The sequence below is a fragment of the Eschscholzia californica genome, unplaced genomic scaffold (assembly GCF_041429995.1).
Source record: "Eschscholzia californica isolate CP2 unplaced genomic scaffold, dmEscCali1.0.p SCAF_2, whole genome shotgun sequence".
Lineage (NCBI taxonomy): Eukaryota > Viridiplantae > Streptophyta > Magnoliopsida > Ranunculales > Papaveraceae > Eschscholzia > Eschscholzia californica.
Genome location: NW_028238309.1, coordinates 27,691,768 through 27,715,383, shown reverse-complemented (window position 1 = coordinate 27,715,383; position 23,616 = coordinate 27,691,768). Strand labels below are relative to the sequence as shown.

Sequence of the window (23,616 nt, the reverse complement as noted above, 5' to 3'; positions counted from 1 at the left end):
CTATCAAACTCCAGGTAAAGTTGCATGGCTAATTGTTTATTGTGTTCTTATCTTCATGCAAAAAAAATATCTTCTTTGTTGTACTATTAGGTTTAAACCTTATAATTTTTTTGTTTTTTTATCTTCTCTATATTTTTGGAACCGCTTTTTCATTTTAATTTCTTTTATTTATTAGTACTTTGTTAAATTATGAATTCAATTTTTAACTAATTTTTATTTATGAATTATATGATAATGGTCCAACATTATTACATCTTTTTAATTGAAATTCTGTGTTCCTTTTTTTTTCTAAGTTTTTCATATTCAATAGTTGATCGGGTAGAGAAGAGAAGTTAAAATTGTACATGTATTATGATTTTTCGGTTAAATAAATTCTCTAAAACAATAAAAAAAATAAAAAGCTAAATAATGAAATAGAAAATAAAATTTCAATGTTCTATTTTTTTTTTTTGTTGAACTAGCTTACATAGATTAAATAACAGCGTTATTACAATACTTATTAACTAAAATACAAGGTACATTCTTCCACTCTTTGCTCGCGTTTTTCTTCCTTGCCCATTTAGCTAATTTGTCTGCGCTGGAATTGAGTTCTCTTTTAATATACTTGAACTTCACCACTTCGAATTCTTTTCTGCTTTCTCGAATTCTCCGGATGTGGATTAAAGATTGCCAGTGTATCATGTGATGTTTATTGTGAAGATGTTTGATGAGATTGATATTGTCGCTTTCTACAATTATATTCTTGAGTTGATTAGCTTTCGCCCATTCGAGGCCGAGTAAGATTGCCATCGACTCTCCTTCTTCACTGTTTCTGGCTCTAGTGGATTTTACTTTCGCTTCTATGAATTTCGATTCTGCATTGTGAACAATCAAGCTAATTCCCACATTGGATGTTATATTAGTAAAAGATGCATCAACATTCACCTTAATAAAATTCTGGGCGGGGGTTGCCATTTCTCACTAGAAGTATGTTTGATTTTCTCCTGTTTCATATTGATTTTTGGGAAGTTTTCGATCATTCTGATTATTTTATTCAGGTCATTGATTTCATATTGAAAACAATGGTCACACCTCACTTTCCATAAAATCCATAAAATGGTCGAAAAGTGAATATTTTCTCTGGTATAGCAAAGATGAATATGATTTTCCCAAGAGAAGATCCAGTCAGATATGGACGTAATATTTTCAGATATAATATTGTAGTTAAACCAGATGTTTTTAGCCAAAGCGCAGTGCAAAAGAGCATGTTCAATAGATTCTATACTAGTGCAGTTGGGACAAGTGGTATTATTGTCGATGTATTTTCCGATTCTTTCCTTAACAGGGAGAGCTTTGGTGCAGATTTTCCAGATGAACATTTTGATGCGCGGAACGGTCGGGAGAGACCAGATGAAATTCCAGTTATGGTTGTAATTATTGTTATTATTGCTGAGGTGCTGATACATGGAAGCAACCGTGAATTTACCCGATTTGGTAAGTTTCCATTTGAGCTGGTCCTTACCTTCGCTGTTCACCGGTATAGTTTTGATAAGATTCTGAGTATTAACGTCGAAGTTGGCTCTGAGCACTTCATTATTCCAGTTGTTGTTCGAGATAAGTTGAGCTACTTTGGTAAGATCGGATTGATTGTTGTTCTGAATAGTTCCATTGATTTCAGGGATCCAATTGTCAGTCCAGATGTTTATGTCATTACCCGATTGCACTTCCCAAGTTGATAGATCATCAAGAAGGCTATAGTGCTTTCTGATCGTCTTCCAATTCCAGGAGTGATGAGATTTAGCTGGGCCTGGGGTGTTGGAGTGCGGGAAATAGGCTTTAAGGAGTTTGACCCATATTGCTTCTGGTTCAGTCGTGAGCCGCCATGCCATCTTAGAAAGGAGAGCTGTATTATCCAGATCAGGCAGATGAAGCCCTAGCCCTCCAAGTTTTTTAGGAGTGTAGATATAAGACCATGCTTTGGTGCAAATACCTTTCGACTTACCCCACCAGAAATTCCGTTGAACGGTCTTGATGCTTTTGCTTATTCCTTTAGGAATTGCAAAGCACTGCATCTGGTATCGGGGTACGGCCGCCGCTATGGCTGAGATGACCACAGTGCGACCAGCTTGGGATAAGAACGAGTGGTTCCACTTGTTGAGCTTATTCTTGATGTGCTCCAGGATATCCTTGAATACTTTGGTTTTTTGTGCTCCGATGAATAGCTGGGCTCCCAGGTATTTCTCTGAGGCGGAAGCATATTTAACTCTCAGAGTGCGCATAATCAGTCTTTTGAACTTGGGGGTGTGAATTCTTAGAGTAGAAGATGTTGGATTTAGCATAATTAATCATTTGACCCGAGCTATCACAGAAGTCCTGAAGAATCTTTTTGAGGATGTGGATGTTGTCTATTGTGTTTTTACCAAAAATGATGCAATCGTCGGCGAATAGGAGGTGGGAGATCTCAAAGTCTGCATGATAAGTAGGAAAACCCAAAAACCTATCTTGATTATTATTCAACATCAACTTACAACTTAGGCCTTCCATAGCTAAAGTGAAGAGAAACGGTGAAAGCGGGTCACCTTGCCGAATACCTCTAGAAGGATAAAAAGCTTTACCTGGTCGACCATTAATAAGCACTGACATTGATGAAGTCGAGATGCAAGTATAGATCATCTTAATCCAATGTTCGTCGTAGCCTAGTTTTCTCATGATGTCTGTTAGAAATTTCCATTCTATTCTATCGAACGCTTTGGACATGTCTAACTTAAGACCAAAATATCCAGCGGAACCTTTCATCTTCTTGAAGGAGTGGATAATTTCCTGTCCCATAATGATGTTGTCGGTTATCTGTCGACCTGGGACGTAAGCTGCTTGAAAGGGAGAGATAATAGGGTTTAAGGTGTGTTTGAAACGTTCAGCCAACAGCTTGGTTATGATCTTGTAAGTGGTGTTCAGGAGACTGATGGGCCGATAGTCCGCCGGGGTTTGGGGGATAGGGGTTTGGGGGATAGGGGTTTTGGGTATCAGACAGATGTGAGTATGATTTATATCAGGAGAAAGGTAGGCTTTTTTGAAGAAATTCTGAACCAGGTCATAAATATCTGCGTTGACAGTCTCCCAGTTAGATTGGAAGAAAAAAGGAGGGTAACCGTCTGGGCCCGGGGCAGCTTCCTTCTTGAGACTATGAATAGCCCAATTGATTTCTTCCTTGTCTGGGATAGCTATTAGGTCTCTGTTTTGATTTTGCGTGATAGTGGGGGTGAAAAGGTTGAGAGTATTCTGATCTTCTCTAGGATTGATCGTCGTACTAATATCAAGGAGATGTGAAGTGAAGGTATCCTGAATGTCTTTCATATCTTCGTGCCAATCTCCATCTTTATCTTTGATAGCACTGATTTTGTTGGTCCTGTTGTGTTGAATAGCCTGAGAGTGAAAATATTTGGTATTTTTGTCGCCTAAGGTGATAAAGTTGTTTCTTGATTTCTCCTTCCATAAACTCTCTTGCTGGTTGTAGAGCTCCTCCAAGGCAAGTGTGAGTTTGTGGTCTTCCTCTTTCGATTTACTATTCTGAAGGCTTTTTGTAATCTGATTGATGTTATTTTCTATGTTACCGAAGACATATTTATTCCATTTAGATAGCTGCTTGCTAAGCTTTTTAAGGTCTTGTTAAATATTGTTGGGGTTCTGATATTGTTTTATGTGTTTCCAATTGTCAGCAATGAAGTTATAGCAGTCAGGGTGGGTCATCCACGTTCTGATAAACTTGAAAGGTTTAGGGGAAGTTTGACTAGGAACTTTGTTGTCAAGAAGGATGGGCAAATGATCTGATCCGACTGCTTCCAAGTGAGTGACTCCATAAGATTGAAATTGGTGAAGCCATTGAAGGTTAGCCAATGCCCTATCCAACTTCTCTTAAATCAGATTCTCTCCAAGTTGTTTATTACTCCAAGTGTAGGGATTACCTTGATAGCCTAAATCTAATAAACCTAATTTATTGATGATCTCCAAGATTTTAGTAATATTAGAGTAGGACCCTTTAGAACCGCCACTCTTCTCTGTGGGATCAAGAATAGAGTTGAGATCCCCAATCATCACCCAAGGGTTCTCTTGGTCTTGATTCAGCTGACTGAGAGTTTTCCAAGGCTTGAACTTGTTCTTGTGGTAAGGGGACCCATAGAAACCAGTAATCATGATGGGAGTGGGCCAGCTGGCATTCTTCAATTCAGCGTGAATAATGTTGTTGTCCGAGTATATAACTTTGAGATTGAGGTGGTGCTTCCAGTAAATAGCGAGGCCTCCTGCTTTGTTATAAGGGTCCACAAAGTAACTAGAGTAGTTTTTGGAGATGGGAATGTGTTTATTCATATTGTATGATGTGTTTTTGGTTTCCGAAAGGAAAATGATGTCCGACTTGTGTTTCATGATAATGTTAAGGGTGTGTTTCTTAGTGAGGAAAGTTGAGGCTCCCCTCACGTTCCAACTTATAATGGATGGATTATTCATGGTGGGGGTGTTATTCAGCATACTGAGGTATAGAGGCAGGCCTAAAGTCCCAGAGACCCAAAGTATAAAGGCACTCCCCAAGAGCACCACAAATAGTAAAATAAAGAGCATAAACTAAGTAGACGAACTATAATGAGAAGCTAGTAATAGACATATACATAAACTACAATGAAAGAAGATAATCACTAACACTATAACATATAAGGATGGTAGAAAGTAAACACGAATAATATTAACATTACAAACTAAACGAGATTAAAACTAGGCGGAACCCGTGGACTCCTAAAGCACAGAAAACAAACAGGAAAAATATACAAGCTAACAACCATACTATGAAACTAACACAACTCCATTTATAAATATGACTGTAATTAATATATCTATGAAGGTTTTTTATTTTTTATAAAGAAAACTAACTAATCAGAGATCAAAAGAGAGAAAACCTAAGAGAAAACAAAGAGAGACTCAAGGAAGAATCAAACACTCAAATAAGCTGATCTTAAGACCAAGTCTAGTAATATAGTACTGCAAAGAGAAATAAAAAGCAAATCTAAAACTATAAACCTATTTAACAGAGGATGAGATTATGTAAACAGATTAACTAACAACAAAAAGATGAACAGATTAAATCTACTAAGAGACAATACTAGCTAATAAAACTACACTAACTTAACATGAGGTAGCATAGAATTAAAGAAGACAAAAGCCACCCATCAACTCAAATATTTAGAGGCAAAAGAGAGCAGCCAAAACAACAAAGCAGATAGACATATACTCAACATCTTCAGGAGATAAAATAGGGAAAAAGGGAGAGGCAACCGAACAAGACTATGGACGCACAAAAACTACAAAACTAGAGCAAATAAGTGAAAACAGTGAAGGAGAAAGAGACAAGATAAATAAATTATATTAGAAACTACAACAGTGGTGGACTAGGAACATTAATTAATAAGTGAGAGATTAAATATGAAAGAAGAAGTAAAACACGGATCACTAAATCTACTGGATATGGTAGTCTACTAGGTGTGGTAGTGAAGGAAGTGGACTCCAAAAAAACTTAATATTCTACCATGCCAAACAGATTTGAGGGCAAAGCTATCAACTATTAATAAATAAGAACATGAATCAAATCAAGACTTAACAAAAAAGAACATGAATCAAGTGAAATTAACAGTAGATATGTTATATCCAAGAGCCCTAGAAAACTACAAAATAGTTCAAGAGGACTTCCCTGGGTTTAGCTGATCCTTATCTTTGTTGTGAGTGAACGTCACTTCTCAGATCTGAGTGTTAGAGGCCAGAAATGGATGATCAGTTCAAGCTCTCGTGTTGTTCATAGGGGTGTCAACGGGTCGGTTCCGGTTCGGGTATTTAACTATCCAGAACCGGAACCTATAAATTGTAACGGTTTCGGTTCTTGACGGTTCCGGTACCGGTACCTCAATCAAAGGATCCAGAACCGGAACCTTTAAAATTCTCGGGTACCATCGGGTATCGGGTATCCATTGGGTATTCACAAGAGTATATCAAATATTTCTTAAAGTAAAAGAATTTGCATGAATCTGATGAAAAAAAATGCCATAAACGACATATATCCTTAAATAAGTAAATCTCTCGGGTACAATAGTTGATGAGTATAAGAGATTAGAGATTAGGAGAATCAAGAAAGAAGAAATGAACATTTATATATTAACTCGCTCACCTTTGTGTTTTATAAATTAACTTTAAACCAAGGAAAAGAGGATTTCAGAAATTTCATAACTTGGTAAGTTGGTAATTTGGTGAGAAAAATCCTGACGTATAAAAATCTATTATACAAAACAGATCCTTGTGACTGGGACACAATTAATACAAAAGAATGTGACTAGGATATGTGATTAGGACAAAATTAATATGATTGGACCTATGATATGTGATTATGTGATTAGGACATGAATTAAATTACTTTTAATTTCTTAATAATTATTATCCCTCCATCTTTATCTCTCCCTCTTCCATTATTTTGTATTTTAATATCTACTTACTCCTCCCACATTATATCAAATTTTTATCCTAATTTGTCTATTTCTCCCTTAGTTTAATTTCACTGTAATTATTTCTCATTTTAATATCTACTTACTCCTCCCACATATATCAAATTTTATTCTAATTTGTCTATTTCTCCCTTAGTTTTTTCAATCTTGAAACGCCGGCCATTTTAGTTTCTTTGGATTTTAGAATATATAAAACTTCATATGAAATTTCTCATATATAAAACTTCATTCGAAATTTCTCACTACATCTTTCTATCTTTGCACAGTCTGCTTGGGAAAATTTCGAAGTGAAAAAATTAAATATGTTCTGATGGATAGTTGTTATATCAATAACTCCAAATCCCTGTTATGTCGAATGCTATATTGAAGAGTCAAAAGATCTAGATGAATTTTTAATCGATGAATTACAAATTTCATTGTTGGTGCATGGACAAATAATGATAATAGGGTCAAGGCTTCCAACTCATGTGAAAATTTTTACAGGAGAATACTAGGAGGTTGTCGTACAATTAATACTAATTAACTCGTAAGAACCTTGAAATAATAATTGATTTCCATGTATAACATGATATGAACTAAAAATCTTAAAAAATTATATATGTTTGATCGAGTTAACTCTTATGCTGCGAGACTAATGTCTCTATTTTCCCACTTTCATAAATCATACCATATAATACGCCACCTCGAGTAAAATCCAACCGTATAGGTCCTTCATTTCTCTCAAATGTCCCACTTCTCACAAATCAAATTCCCACGTTGTCACAACTCTTTGGTTTTTTATCTTTTCCCTTCTCCTCCGTCATGAATCTCAAATCTGTAGATCCCAGTTTGAAACCCAACTCCCTTTCTCCTCAAAATCAAACATAATTTTCAAGTAGTCAAAGTTACACTAACAAAACTGTCGTCATCACCAGTTTATAATGACAAAAAATGACCAACAGGTGAACAATTTTTATTTCTCACAAATCAAATTCCCACGTTGTCATTATTTTTTGGTTTTTCCTCCTTTTTTTTCTCTCATGAATCCCAAATCTGTAAATCCGAGAGTTCGGAACCCAACTCCATTTCTCCTCAAAATTAAACACAATTTTCAAGTATTCAAAGTCACACTAACAAAACTTTCTTCATCGCCAATTTAGAATGACAAAAAATTACGAACAAGTGAACAATTTCTATTTCTCCTTTCTCCCGTGAAATAAATTGGTCTTTGATTCATTGCATGCATGACAATTCTTTCTTCGAATTTCTTGGCACCAAACCCTTCAGCTTCTTGTTTTGTTACAGTTGAAGTATGCAGATAAGAAAAATAGAGATCCTATTAGTGAAGTACATATCAAGATTTTCAATTCGAATTGAGTTATCATTTTTTTAGCTTAAAGATTAAATATGTTTGTTAATATCCTCCGCCACTAGGCTTACCACTTTAACTCGTAGAGAAGGATTCAATTACTAAGATGTACAACGGGAAGACGATAGAGTGTGTGGCCAGTTACTTGAAATTTTGTAGAGGTAAACTTAGCCGCCGCATAAAGAAGATATGATCTTTTTTTTTTTTTTTTTTTTTTTGCACTTTAAATTCCTTATACTAAACATTGTTTTCCTATCGTTGCAGGTTTATCCAGGTTGGTAGTCGTATCTTAAACCCATCTTACCGTGTGAGTGAGACTCTTTGTTTAGCGAAATTGTTATGTACAACAAACGCAACTAAAATTTCTTATACTAAGCTTTTTCTTCTTGTTGTTTTAGACCATTTTGTTTTGTAATATAGTCTAGGCAAAAAGAACACCAAATACGGAAACATTCAAAATTACCTTGGCAAAATGAGCAACAAATACGGAAACATTCAAATATATCTTGACAAGACCTATTAACTTGTTAAAGTTGAAAATGTTGCAAGCATTAGATTCCTTGAAACTTTAAAAATTAGGAGCTTGCCAAGTAAAAGGTAGAAACTAAAACTGGGTAAGCCATCTGTTATAGGAGGATCACTAGAGATATCATTTGTTCTTTAATCAAGAGTGTGCATCTCTTGCGAAGAAATTAAAACACACCCCTACAAGGTTCTCCCGCAGTGTAATTTCTCAATTCATCGCCTTTCGCAACCTTTTTCTTTCTTTCCCTGCAAGCTTCTTCATTACTTTTCGTTTATCTGAAACTCTCACTTATTATCATCCCCTCCTAAGAAATTAATTAGTTTAGTTATGGAGTTGTCACAAATTAAGTTCAGTACGTGTTCTTTTTCAATTTTTAGCCATTTGTTTGAACTTATGGTTGGAATTTCCTAGATTAAATGTTACATACAAATTAGTTTGTTCATTCTTTAGACCGTTGACTGTAATTTTGGTTTACATAGAGCTTATTCATGATAAACCAACTTACCAGGTAAATATATTTTCTCATAAGTCTTTCTTGCATAATTCCATTTGTAGTTTATATCTTTCTCATGTTCTATCCTTGTTTTTATTTGTAACTCTTTCTTTCGATCTTTCTCTCACTCTAATTATCTTAAAACCATTTACATCCATATACTTAAAAACTCAGTTTTTCCTAATAATTATACATTTCCTTTTGTTGTTTTAGATGTATTAAACAAGTGCAATATATTCAAACCCATGTTCGTAAATTGGTTATTTTTAATGATAGTATTTATATTCAACATTCTATCTTCAATCATTACTCATTTTGTGGTGAATGGGTAAATGTCACGAACTGTGTGTTGAAATACCACAAAGAGATTTTGAATCATGAACAACGTTAAATGAAGCTACTATAAATGTTGTTGGTGTTTTGTTTTATGTTGAACATATGACACTTTCAGGAGTTCAACCTAATTAAGTAACAATTAGATTTAGGTTTTTATTCGATCGTCATGGTTGTTCATATTAGTTTGCGTATATATGTCAAACAAGATAATTTAACACAACAAATAGTTTTGTTTACTTTGATCGTCATGGTTGTGCATCTTAGTTTGCTTATATTAGATCAAAATTTGTGATTTTCATCTATAGGGTGGATAAATAGGACTAACAACATCGGTCTAAGAACTTCATTTAATTAGCATCTTGCGTTAACTCGATCTTTTATGCTGAAAAACTTATTTTATCTTTCCCTTTTAGTAAAAAAAAATACTCCACAGGTAACAAATGGATAAATGTTATTCGATTTCAGGTATTTTGATCTTTAAATTTTTAATCAGAATCCTAACATACTTATATCAATATATGTCAAACAAGATAATCTGATCAAAAGGAACATTTCTATTTACTTCGATGTAAATTGTTGTTCATATTTTTGAATAAGTTTGATACAGTTTCGTGATTTTCTTGTATATGGTGGATTGATAGGACACGGCTGATGTTGATTCAGATGCACGTGGTAAATCAAGTATGTTCGTTAAGCAATGGTATGGAAAAATTTCATCATTTATGTTGTAATGAGCATCACGGTAGCAAGAAATATATTTTCTTAACAGATTTAAGAACGTCAAATGGTTTTGTAGGCTCAAATTAAACCTTAAATACCTTAAGATAATTACGTCTTATACTTCTAGAATACTACACATATATTTAGACGATCTGAAAAGTTAAAAATTACAATGAGAAAATATTAAACGCGGAGAAAAAGAGCAAAGTTAAATATTCAAATATCACTTCTATATTTGGCTTAAAAGGCATTTCCCCGCCCGTAGGGCGGGGATTATGCCTAGTACTATACAATCAAGGGTAGATTTTTGTATTATCTCGGGTACCCATTACCCGTCGGGTACCCGACGGATATACCCGGCAAGGACCCGCTTCATAATCGGGTCCTATCGGGTATACCCATTTAAGACTCGATTTCCTTAATGGATCTAAAATCTATACCCAGAACCTACCCATTAAGACTCGGGTCGGTTCGGTTCTCGGGTAAACAGGTACCCATTGTCACCCCTAGTTGTTCATGTTGTGATCAGAGCCGGCCCTGGCCCAAAGCGAGCAAAGCCTCGCTTTGGGCCACCAAATTTTGGGGCCACATTTCCAGATGCGCCTGTAGAATTTTGTAGTAGTTATGTTTTTGAACTTAAGCCCAGTAGAAATTGACATAAGAGGGCCCGTATTCAAGATGAGCTCATTTCTTTTAATTTGTTTCATCAAGTGGGCCCACCAAAAGTTTGAACGTGATTCCATCTCCTATTCTTGTCTCGTTCTATCTCTCAGCCACTCGCTCTCACGGTCTAACACTCTAACTTCATCCCCACTTCTCTCCACAACTAATACATGGGATTATAGGATGTTTATTTATGTTTTTATGTATTTACAATATTATTATTTTTTATTGTAAATTTATAATATTAGTTAGTATTATACTTTAGGGTCGGTACATAAAAAAATTATCAGTTAGCATATATATAACTTTTATTTTTTACTTTATTATTGAGTTATTATTGTTATGTAATTATTCCTAATTAATTTTCGTCTTGTTGTTAAACAAAATTAATTTAAGTTTCATTTTTTTTGAATGATTTCTGTTTTCCTTTTATTATGTTCAAGTTATTCCTAATTTTTTTTTTTGTTGAAACAAGTTATTCCTAATTACTTGCAACAAAAGAAAAATATTCCTAAGTGGAATTTTCAATAAACTAGGGTATTTCAACCCTTCTAAATGCCAAAACTCATTTATAAAATTCTTCTCGTAACAGGAGGTTTAGAATTTGGTGGCTGATAGCGAAATAATTTGATTTTTTTCCCAACAGTATAAAGCGTAAAACAATGTTTTATACATAATGTATTTGTCATTTAAGTTACACAAACACATTATTAAGAATTTTGTGGACACATAACTTTCAAATATGTTAGATTGCGATGAGTCTTGCTACCATAAAATCAAGGTAGTCTTGGAACTAAAATTACTTCTTTACTTCATGACATTGAGCGATTCCTAAATTTTTTAAGCTTAAACGAAAGTGGAAGGAAAATAAAATGAGAAACAGACCAAATGTCCGTTATCTTATTTTCGCATCGAAGAAGGTGAACCCAGGGACGGATCCAGGATTTTCACTTAGGGGGTGCGGATTTATATACCTAAATAAAATTTTTTTTGCAAACACAATAATTAATAAAATACTTATATTCATTAATTATATTAATACATCAACGATTACAAACGCAATTGACCTCTACGAGAGTTCATATTTTGAAATGTTCGCATAATCGACTCATTGTCAATTTCACTAAAAATTTCTTTTTCAATAAAGACTACTAAACTATCATTTAGCCACGCATCACTCATCCTGTTTCTTAAGCGTGTTTTAACTAGCATCATTGCTGAAAAAGCTCTTTCAACAGAGGCAGTTGCAACCGGCAAAGTCAGTGCTAAAGTGATAAGCAAATAAACTAGATGATATGCTTTATCCCTCTTAGTTTCCACCAATGTTCTGGCAAGAGCTCCAATTCCATCTAAATGTGAGAAACCATCATTGTGCCTCTTATCGTAAATGTAATTATCAAGCTGAGAACTTAGTAGCATAGTGTCAAGACTACTGAAATCTGACGGATAAAATTCAGCAAGACGCATCAACTTACTTTTGTCGAAAAGAGCAAAATCTCTAGATGGACTCAAACATGCCATACAACGGAGCAACTCCGTATTGTTCTTAGTGAAACGAGCATTTAATTCTTGAAGTTGCATATCAATAACGGTATTGAAAATATCCACTCGATAGTGATACAAGTTTGTAATTTGTTGTGCATTCATTCTGCTTCTCCCTTGAACTATGTACGAACCATTAAGATCAACAACTTCAATATTATGTTTTTTCACAAAAAGTACAAACATTCCAGACCAACGATGACCACTCATGGTCTCGTACATATTGGATTCTAGATTTTGATGACTCAACAAAATCCATTGCAGTCACAATATCTTGGTCTTTTCTTTGTAGTACTTGTGACAATTCATTTGTTATTCCCAACAAAAGCTCCATCAAATGTAAACAAAATACGAACTCAAAAGTTTGCATCTTGGATAACAAATCTATTGCTTCCCTTTTTTGATCCGCTCCAACAGAATGTGTAGCAATAACTTCAAGGACGTCCATCACAGTACTGAACATGAAAGGTTCTAACAAAGATGTCAAATTGTTATAGTGGGAACCCCAACGAGTAGCTCCAGATCGCCTAAGACTTGTTTCTTGATTTAAACCTTGTCCAGTTATAAGGTCTCCGAGTTCATTTGCTTCTATTTTTTTGTTTTTTGTATAATGTTAAGCATACTTTGTCGCTTGCACGATCCTCTAATAACATTAATCATTTGCCCGACTAAATGGAAAAGTAAGTTCATACTCACATGATTATCCGCTAGTGATACCAAACAAAGTTGCAGCTGATGAGCAAAGCAGTGGACATAATAAGCACATGGATTTTATATAGGTTAGTAGTTAAATTGATTATATTTTAAAAAAATAAAACTAAATTGGGGGGCAGCTAGGTTCGAACCCATGTCACACTGGTTCCCAATGCTAAGGGGCTTGCCATCTCTACCATCAGGCCATTCTCCAACTCTGTTAGAACAATGCACGGTCATTTACATATACTTACAAGCACAGGCACTTCAGAAATAAAACTTAAAATGTAGGTACTGGGTTTCGAACTCATGACCTTCATGTCAAGGGCACTTGAATCCCGTACTTTAACCATTACGCCAGAGTCTTCTTCATGTCATCTAAACACATCGTTATATACATATGCACATATACCTACATCTATATAAAGAAAAAATACTACTACTACTATTTTTTTTTGGGAGGGTCCAGGGGGTGCGGCCGCACCCCCTCACACCCCCATGGATCCGCCCCTGGGTGAACCTGTGTCAAACTATTGATTAATATAATAAAATAATGTTATATATGCATTTTCGAATGAAGTTTGGATAATGGGAAAGATGTTAAGTTTTTAGACATATTTATATAGTTGGGACGACCTTAGGTTCTAGAGAGTTTTAAGAGAAAATCTGAATTGTGTTTAACAAAGAGGCCCCAATTTTAGATTTCGCTTCGGGCCACCAAAAACTCAGGGCCGGCCCTGGTTGTGATGTAACTCCAATCGTTGTTGTTCTTCTTGATTCTATTTCCAAGATGAGAGTAGCTCTGAGTTTATTTTCTAGATTGGGTTAGGGTTAATGATTTTATAGGGTTTAGGTGGAGATTGAAGTCTCTACATCAACTAATAGAGAGGGATTGGAGTCGAATTTAGTGTGGAAAGTGTTGAAGAAGGTGAAAGAGGGTTAGAGTTACTCGAGAAAGAAGAGAGAAAAAATCGCCTTGATGACGTCAACTTGGAGCTTCTCTCTCCTAAAAAAACTCAGAAAGCCAAGTTCTATATAACACTATACTCATTATTTTGCAGAATATAACCCTTGGGTGAAACGTATGTAAATAATATGATTTTACTATGTTATATTAATTGCAATAAAGTTATTAGAAATAAGTAATAAACTGTGTTCTTCAACAAAAAAAAAAAAGTAATAAACTGTGTTTTTAGGAACAAAGTAATAAACTGAGTTGTCATGGGAAGGGACGTGTCATTTGTATTGGTGGCAATTTTGTGAATATCTCAGTTTTATTGGGTTATATTTAGTGAGCATAAAATTGGGAGAAAGTTTAGGGATGCCAGCGGTCATCTTAGCCTATTGGAATGATCTCACGGGGATTTCCTAGAAATCTGACCCTTGATGACTCGAGAGCTCGAGGTCATCCAATCGCCCCTCTATAAAAAAAAAAAAGTTCATATTATGTGGCATCTTTCTTTAGAAACAGAAATAAATTAATAACCATTAATGATACATGGTGAATTGCTGAGATTAGTAATTTTTGCCTCTCGCGTCCAATCCTAATTAAGAACATATCTTCAAAAATGAGAGAGAATATTAAGAATAACCTTAAACAGAGCAAGCACATCTAAATTGTCTATTTTCAAATTTAACTTACTCAATAATGAAATCTCCCACCTTCTTAAATACCCTCATATTACTTCTTTATTTCCTGAACTACTCTTCAAGTCAATTAATAAAATTATTCAACTAGAAAATGGTGAGTTTAATTTAATTATAGATTTTTTTATTGATATACTACTAGCTAGGGTTTTAACTTATGATGAATTTGATATTGTAGGAGGCAAGGTTGGGTACAAATATTTGGTTGGATAAGCTATTGTCAAGTAGTTTCTTTGAGTCATGCACTTGTCATAAAGAATCAAAGAAGAATGAAACAAATGTGTTTTGTTTAGATTGTAAGATTGCAATTTGCCAACATTGTCTTACTTCTTCTTCACATGCCTCTCATAGATCTCTTCAGATTCGTCGTTACGTTTATCATAACGTTGTTCGTGTTGTTGATATGCAGAACTATATTGATTGTTCCAGAATTCAGGTCTTTATCTCTCTCTACATGTTACCACACAACCGAAGTAAATTTCACAGTTGTTGAAGAATTGATTTTCAACTTAAAATGAAATCTTACTTTTTATTACGTTCTTCTTATGTTTTCCATGTAAAATAAGAAAAAAAAAAGTGTTTTTATTTGTTAAAAAAAATACGGATTAAAAAATATTGTTTCTCATTTTGTCTTGAGTGCCTCTAAAGAATCTCCGTCTTTTTGCTCTTAGCCTGTCAGTGGTACTCCTCGTGGGATTCGGTTTGAGGACTTAGAGACTCAGACTGGCCTCAGTCTGTGGGCTTTGAGCCAACACGAATCAGGGGTGCGAGAATAAGAGAGGCGCAAGAGTAAAAAAGAGGAGCGCCAAGAGACACACCCTTTAGGTTTGCTATGGTTTTGTTATGTTCTAATACTGAACTTGAAGTTTTGTTTGACCTCATTGTTAGTCATATACACTCAATAGCGCCAAGGTTATATTTTTGAATACTCGGGCAGAGTCCAAGGTACCGAGATCTAGTAAGGCCGTATATTGTGAAGTTTGCGAGAGGATTTTATCAGACCAAAATCAATATTGTTCCATCGCGTGCAAGGTATAATGACTAATTAACTATTCTATAGCGCAGCTATTTAATTTCAAATATAACTCAAATATGTTTTTTTGAAATAAATTTTAGGTATCTGTGAGTTTGAAGCCGGAGAAGAAATTGCATAGGAGAAAAGGAATTCCTCACAGATCTCCAATGAAATGAAGACTCTGCTCATTCTCTTATCTTCTACAATAGTTCCCATTTATTTATAAACCATATCACTCATATTTATTAATGAATATATTACTCATATTTGATAACTATAGGAGTATTATTTTTATAGAGATTAGAGATAGAGCTATGATTCAATGAGCTAGAGCTCATACGGTGAACTATGATTCTCCTTGATTTAAGGAATAGATTAAACGAAAGAAAGTATATTACTGAATATCCTTCCATACCTCTTCCTCGTCCCTCTCTCTAATTTCTTTCTCTTGTTTTCCACTCCAAAGGCCGATTTAATTATCCAAATGTATAAACTCTCTCACCATTAAAATGAACCGATTGAGAACCAATGCCTTGGTCCAACCATTACCCATCTATGGCCATGGGGTGATCCTAGGGATGTCAACGGGGCGGGTTTGGGACGGTTTACCTCTTTCCCAAGTCCGCTCCGTTAATAAACGGGTTTTACCGTTCCCGCCCCAATAGTTAATCGGGTTGGGTATTTAATTACCATACCCGCTCCGATTAAAAATTATTTAACCATTACCGATCCGCCCCGCCCCGTTTAACATAGATTTTCATATTTTTATTTCAAATAAATTATATTAATAAAAAATATAGATATTTATAACAACATCAACTATAAACACTACAACTTGTTACATAATATAAAATATAAAATAGTTAAATTGATGATATAAGATAAAAAATTTTAAAAACCTATTGTATATATAATAATAACATATTTAATCGGGGCGGGGCGGGTTTTACTACCTAATCCCAAACCCGCCCCGAACTCGGTAAATGGTTTTATCTTCATACCATGACCATTCCATTTAATAAACGGGGCGGTAAAACCCGTTCCATTAGGGGCGGGTTCGGGTAAAAACCCACCGGTTCGGACCAAATTGCCACCCCTAGGTGATCCGGGTTGGTCTGCTAAAGAAGAAGAAGGTTTTGGTTGTCGGGATACAATAATTAGATTTATTTGTTAACACTATAATCTTCTTTAATCTCATTCACCATTGTCCTTTCATCTTCACCTCCCTCACGACTAACTAACAAATCAAATATCTTTTATGCATTTGATTTTTTTTTTTTTTTCAATTTGGAGGATATGGTTCATAAATTAACAAGAAAAGGAAATGGTTCGTAAATTAACAATTCAACTTGTTGTAGTTGCTAAACCGAATAATCAAATCTGCCTCTAATTGTAGAATAAGATCAAACATGAGCTGATTTCATCTTCATTCTATTTTATTATTTTCAGTCCTTGAAAAGGATTTATGAAATTTGGCTTATGAATCTGTAAAAAAAAAAATCACCATCTTCTTCCTATGACAATCTTGTTCTTAATCGCGAAATCGTGCAATATTCTTGTTTTGAATTACGATTTTTTAGTGTGATGGCAGTAGACAAAGGACCCATTAGAGAAGAAAACTAGAAAGATATAGTGCGGACTGGGGAGAGGAGCACGAGCTTGAGAACTACAGAAAGAATATGTGAATATAGTATAATTAAGAATATATTTGTTATTATCTCTTGGTTTAACTTACTCCTTAAATCAAGGATTAAATCAAGGAAAACCATGATTTATAACATGATCTTGGAAGATCTAACGGTCATCAGCTCAAGCTCATAGTTCACCGTGTGAGCTTGAGCTCATTGAATCGCCACTCAGATAGATAACTATAAAATCTTTGATGAATATATTACTCAGATTTATTTTTTTTTGTTGAAAGGATATTACTCATATTTATTAATAAATTGAATTTTCTACATTAGGTCGTACGCCATTGTACTATTTTAAAATAGAATAGGGTATAAAATCTAAAAAAGCGTCCTGAATCAGACATAATACGGCTTCAATTTGAGGCTCGAAAAATATTTTAAAACGTATTGCGTCTCCAAAAGTTAGGTTTGGACTAAAAATGGTCGGTATACTGTTGTGGTTCACTTTTTTTATGTAGTCCTAATCTATGTGGAAGTTATTGTTCACATTGTAAATTGTTCAAGGGAACTTCTAAAAAACTAAACACAGTTTTTGTTGATGAAAACGAATTTATAATACATAATTCATGTGAGTATTTCTTTTAAGGCGTGTAAGAAAGAAAAGAATACTGAGGGAAGACGAAATTGATATAAAGCTGCCTACACTACTTTTTTGTTGCAAGACTTACACCACTTGACTAGACATGGGGATACTAAAACCCCAATAGAAGTTATAAAAGTACACCAATAAACCCTAATTCTTCTTCAGGACTAGGTATAAGGTATGTATTTTGAATAGAATGAAAATAAGGGTAGATTTGTCCCTTCGGTTTCTCTTTAACTACACATCGCCACGATTTCTCTTGCTTTCCTACGTCTTTCCAAGAAAAAAAAAATCGTGACTACCAGGCCGTTGAGGTGGGCACTGTGAGCCGTGCACTTGCGCTTTCTTTTTTTTTTGTTAAAAGATACTACATGGCTTAATTGGTAAGGCGTTGTTGAAGACGTCTAGAGTTCAATCCCCCTTGTGTACCCAAAAACACTTTTTTTTTCTTTGTAGCGATAACACCATGAATACCAAAGAACATGATTATTATTTTGTTATTTCCTACATTGTTTGTAGGCTATTACATAATGATATACAATAATATATATATATATATACACTCCGCTTCATATCGTAAAAGTTCTAGTTAACTATTTATATAAAATTTCTTTTTTGATTGAATTCAACTTTAAAATTAGCCCTACATAAATTTCTAGTTGTATCAATGCCGATTATTTTTGGCACTGTTCCAAAATTTCTAGTTGATATCGAACGTGTATAGTTTTAACTTACTGTAAGACTGTCTCTTCATCTTAATTTTGCTCAAAAATCATTTTTCTAAAAGAATCGTCATGATTTGAACATGATGTGCTGTGGCTTCAAACAATTACAAGAATGCCAATTCTAGTAAAGGGTGTTGTCGCTGCGGAGGATAGTAATCATTTTAGAGTTTAACTCATTCGAGTCTTATAATCTTGATTATATACGTCTTGGTAATCGTTTTCTGTGTAACTCTCGTCTTCTCTTATGCAGCTAGATTAGCTATACAAGCTGGCGCAGCAGGGATAATTGTCTCCCCCCATAGAGCTCGACAACTCGATTATGCTCCTGCCACAATCAGTTGCCTTGAAGAGGTATATTGGCATTTCACTATCTACATGTCTCTAAAATCAAGTATGTGAGCATGGACAAAGGGTATTCCCATAACCAAAATATAAAATTTAGGTCATATCCACTCATTGCCAACTGGTTTTAAGTTGGGTTCTACAACTCTACAAATATATAAAATTTAGGTCATATCCACTCATTGCCAACTGGTTTTAAGTTGGGTTCTACAACTCTACAAATAACAAGGTACTAGAGCTAGGTCCACTTGTGATACACCCTGCTTACACGTACTCCATGTCACCGAACAGAATGCACGAGTTAGGCTCAAAGCACACCAAATGTTAGGGGGTGCATGAGAGTAGTCTCTTGGACAAAGGGTACTCCCATAACAGAAAATATTATATTTGTTTCGTCTCCACTTCTTGCCAGTTGCTTTTGAGTTGGATGTGTACACTTAACATGGTATCAGTGCTAGTCCGACACGTGAGAAACCCAACAACCACACATTCTCCACATGACTCAATAAAAGACTTATTATAGGCTCAAAGAACACCAACGTGAGAAACGGGTGAAACTAGTCCGCAGGAAAGAATATAAGATGCAAGTCCTCTTCGCTAATCGCAAATTGATATTGAGTTGGATGTATACCAATTTAACATGGTACTAAAGCTCACTCACGCACGGACAAATCTGAACTAGAAATTCAACTGAACCAGATAGTTAACGCATACAATGTTCTCACATAATCATTTCAACTTGCAAAAAGTGAAATTGTATCATGTGGTGTTCTCTAATGCGATGCCTTCTATTTGAGCAAAATTTTAGGTAGTCAAAGCTGCACAAGGCCGAGTTCCCGTTTTCCTTGATGGTGGAGTTCGTCGTGGAACCGATGTCTTCAAAGCATTAGCACTGGGAGCCTCTGTCATATTTGTAAGTACAGAATTAATCATTTTAGCAATAAGGACCCCAAAATTCTCAATTAGGGCATGTTAACTCATCTAATTCCTTTTTTGATCTTAGATCGGAAGACCTGTGGTCTTCTCTTTGGCTGCCGAAGGGGAGGCAGGAGTAAGAAAGGTACTCCAAATGCTTCGTGATGAATTCGAATTAACCATGGCTTTAAGTGGATGCCGCTCACTCAACGAGATAACTCGTAACCACATAGTCACCGAGTGGGATCAACCACGCATCTTACCCAGGTTGTAGAGTACATAATTTCGACATCATTGGCTTGCCAACTTGATCATTTCAATACTGGTATTGGCATCAGTTCACTGATTCGTAATTGTATCTGTTATTCTTGGAACTCATTTAATGAGTGAAGAGTTACTTATAATTGCATTTAAGTTTTCGAAATGAAGGATACTACTTTTCATAAATTTTATGAAGAATAATGATAAGAAAGTTAATCATGTACAATCTATTTTGAAAAATGAAGATTAAAAAGATTGATATATGGGAGAACTAGCCCAGAAGGTTGCATTAGGCATGCCTACTGCTTTATTTATTGTGGTTCGATTGAAATTTCAGTGAATAAAGCAACTACGTTTAGAAAAGCTGGGGAATGGTCAAGTGAAAATTTCTATAAACCCATTTAGATTGTTGAAAATAGATGATAACAGTACGAGGTCACAAAGATGTCATATTTCTGATAATTTCTAAAACTTCTAGAGTTGGGCTACCTTTTACCTACTGTATTTTAACTACCAAACCGGGAGAGGTGGGGTTGATTTTCTCTAGTCCTTTTCATTACCTAATTCTAGCCCGTTTGAATCTAATAATTAGAGTTAATTCTTAATGTGACAAAAAAAAATGTGACCTCCCTTGGTTAACGGCAGGATGGCAATTTCAAGCCTATCTTCTTTTTTCATTAAAATGGAATAAAGATTTTAATTTGAGGGTGGTCTCTTTACTACTCCAGCTAGCCTAAAAAGTGATAGTCTTTATAATATTTAAGATTTTTTTTTTTTTATGAAGAGAAATACCATTAAAAAAATTAACGTCAATTACAGACCAACTAAACATCAGAAATAAAAGTGGGAACATCATTCCAAATTTTCTTTTGACAATGTGTACAACCCCATTTAGCTAAAGCATCTGCATGAGTATTGCAAGTTCTCGACACATGAGAAAAGATTATTCCTGTGAATTTGTCCTTGATGTCTGTAATTTGTTGGATGATTTTTTGCGACTGCCAGTGAGTTCCTCCCCCATTGCTATTGAGATATAGAATTAATGCTTGATTATCGCTTTCTAATTGCACATGAGAGATTTGTAGTTGAATCGCCCATAAAAGACCATATAATATAGCCAAGCTTTCACATTCTTCTGCGTGTTGTCCACGTACGGTATCCGCTGCCGCTATTATAAAGTTTGCCTCTGCATCTCGGATAATGCATCCAATCCCAGCCGGTTCCTCGAGACTAACAAATGAGGCGTCGACGTTGATCTTTAAGAAGGGTGTCGATGGAGGTCTCCATGTTTGAATCTTCGTTTTTTCTCTGCATTTAGTTGTAATACTAGACTCATTCTTGAGTGGAGTAGTCGTAGTATTGTTAATTCTCTCGATCATTTGTAAGGGATTTTGCTTATTCGTCGTAAAGCAATTCTCACATCGTGCTTTCCAAATAAACCATAAAATTTTAGCATATAGATTTATAGTTTCTTCCTCTAGAGGTTTCCATTGTTGAATCCATTGTATAGTAGTAGTGATTTGATCCGTTCTAACTTGATAGTGAAACCAAAATGCTTTTGCAAAAGTACAATGCAGCATCACATGGTCAAGAGTCTCATCTTCATTACAATTAACACATCAGTATTTATTATCAATAAATCTACCAATTTTTGCTTTCACCGGTAAGCTATTAGTGCAACATTTTCAGAAAAATAATTTTATGCGAGGAATTGTATTCATATTCCATATAAAGAACCAGTCCATCTGTTCTTGTATCGTGTATACTGTATTAGTTCTTAAATAGTTATACATAGATTTGAGCGAGAAATTACCAGATTTAGTCAGCGTCCAGATGGCTTTATCCTCTTGGTCAGGATTAATGTTGATGCTGAGAATGGCACTGCAAATATCATTATTAAAACAAGTATGAATGACATTTAAATTCCACATACTATCCGTAATAAGTTGAGATACCTTTTCCAAAGTACAATCGTTATAGTTCGTAATGGGGGGTGGATGATTCGGTATCCAATAATCAGTCCATATATTGATATGCTCGCCTTTATTTATATTCCAAAAGACAAGATTCTCAATCTGAGGGTAATATTTAGAGATAGATTTCCACGTCCAGTTAAGTTTAAGAAGAAAAGCTTGTGAAGAAAAGCTTGGTTATCAAGATGAGGCAGACAAAGACCGAGCCCACCAAGTTTGCGAGGTTTGCATATAGATTGCCAGTTGATGGTATGGAATGTTTTGGATTTTCCCCTACCAGAAAGTCCTTTGAATAGGCTCAATGCTGTCACTAATGCCTTTAGGTAGGGCAAATCACTGCATTTGGTATCGGGGAAAAGCCGCTGCCATAGTGGATAGAACTACCGAGCGGCCAGCTTGCGAGAGGAGATTGGTTTGCCATTTAGCAAGTTTATTTTTTATCTGAGTAAGAAGAGAGTTGAAGGCCTGTTTCTTATTACAATCAATGAAAAGGTTAGTGCCCAGATACTTATCACCAGAAGACGATTGATGGACCTTAAGTTCTCTAATAATCATGCGTTTGAATTTAGGGTGCGAGTTCTTAGAGAAGAAAATGTTCGATTTCGCATAGTTGATCATTTTGGCCAGAAGCCTCACTGAATTCCTTAAGAATTTGCTTGAGGTTGAAAATATTCTCAAGAGAGTTTTGCCCGAAAATGATACAGTCATCAGCGAAAAGGAGATGTTTAATAGAGATGTTCGAATGAGGAATAGGAAAACCAATAAAAGAGGAATCATTGAAATTCTTTTCTAGCAGACGGCTAAGACCTTCCATAGCAATGGCAAAAAGGAACGGAGAAAGCGGATCGCCTTGCCTAATACCGCGACTGACATTAAAAATGATGTCCGGACGCCCATTGATGAGAACCGTCATTGAACTAGTAGAGATGCATGTGTTGATGAGATTGATCCAAGTACTCAAAAATCCCATCAATCTCATAACATTCTCCAGGTAATTCCATTCAATTCTATCAAACGCTTTAGACATGTCCAGCTTGAGACCAAAGTAGCTGATGCAGGGGCACCCGGCGTGGAGGCTTTTTCCATGACCAAACCGGGCCATGGGCCAACCGGCCATGGAGAATAGTTTTAGGAAGTCCCAATTTTAGTATGATTATTAGAGAATTTAGGTTTAGGAAATTATGTTATTTTAGTATTTCCAATAATTGGAAAGGTCCAATTTGAGTCTAGTTATTTAGGAAGTTGCAGTATTTTAATTATTTAGGAAAGTCTAATTCAAGTCTATCTAGGAAAGTCCAGAATCCTATAAAAGGATATCTAGTTTGTCCATTATTCTCATGTTGAAGTTTAAACCCAATCAAGTTTAATCGAGTTTACAGTTATTTAGAGTTATTTAATTGTTATTTTATCGTTCTTCGTATTAGTTTATTTTATTCTTAAATTCCGCTGCGTTCTACATCATGTGGTATTCAGAGCCACCAAAGTTTTTGGCTAATGATTCTGGAAATTTTTTTTCAGACCAGTTACATCAGTATCAATCGTATTAATATTCGTCAAGATGATTATTCAATCAAATTATACTCATCAAGAGATAACGAATCAATGCTCATGTTCTTCATGTTTATATG

General features: G+C 35.0%; 1 protein-coding gene across 1 annotated transcript; it reads right to left on the bottom strand.

Moving 5' to 3' along the window:
* Nucleotides 1-20,839: 20,839 nt before the first annotated feature.
* On the bottom strand, nucleotides 20,840-21,394 carry LOC147557213 (uncharacterized). The gene has a single exon (XM_086658779.1). It carries the CDS (start codon nucleotides 21,392-21,394, stop codon nucleotides 20,840-20,842), a length of 555 nt encoding a protein of 184 aa, XP_086514905.1.
* Nucleotides 21,395-23,616: the final 2,222 nt, after the last annotated feature.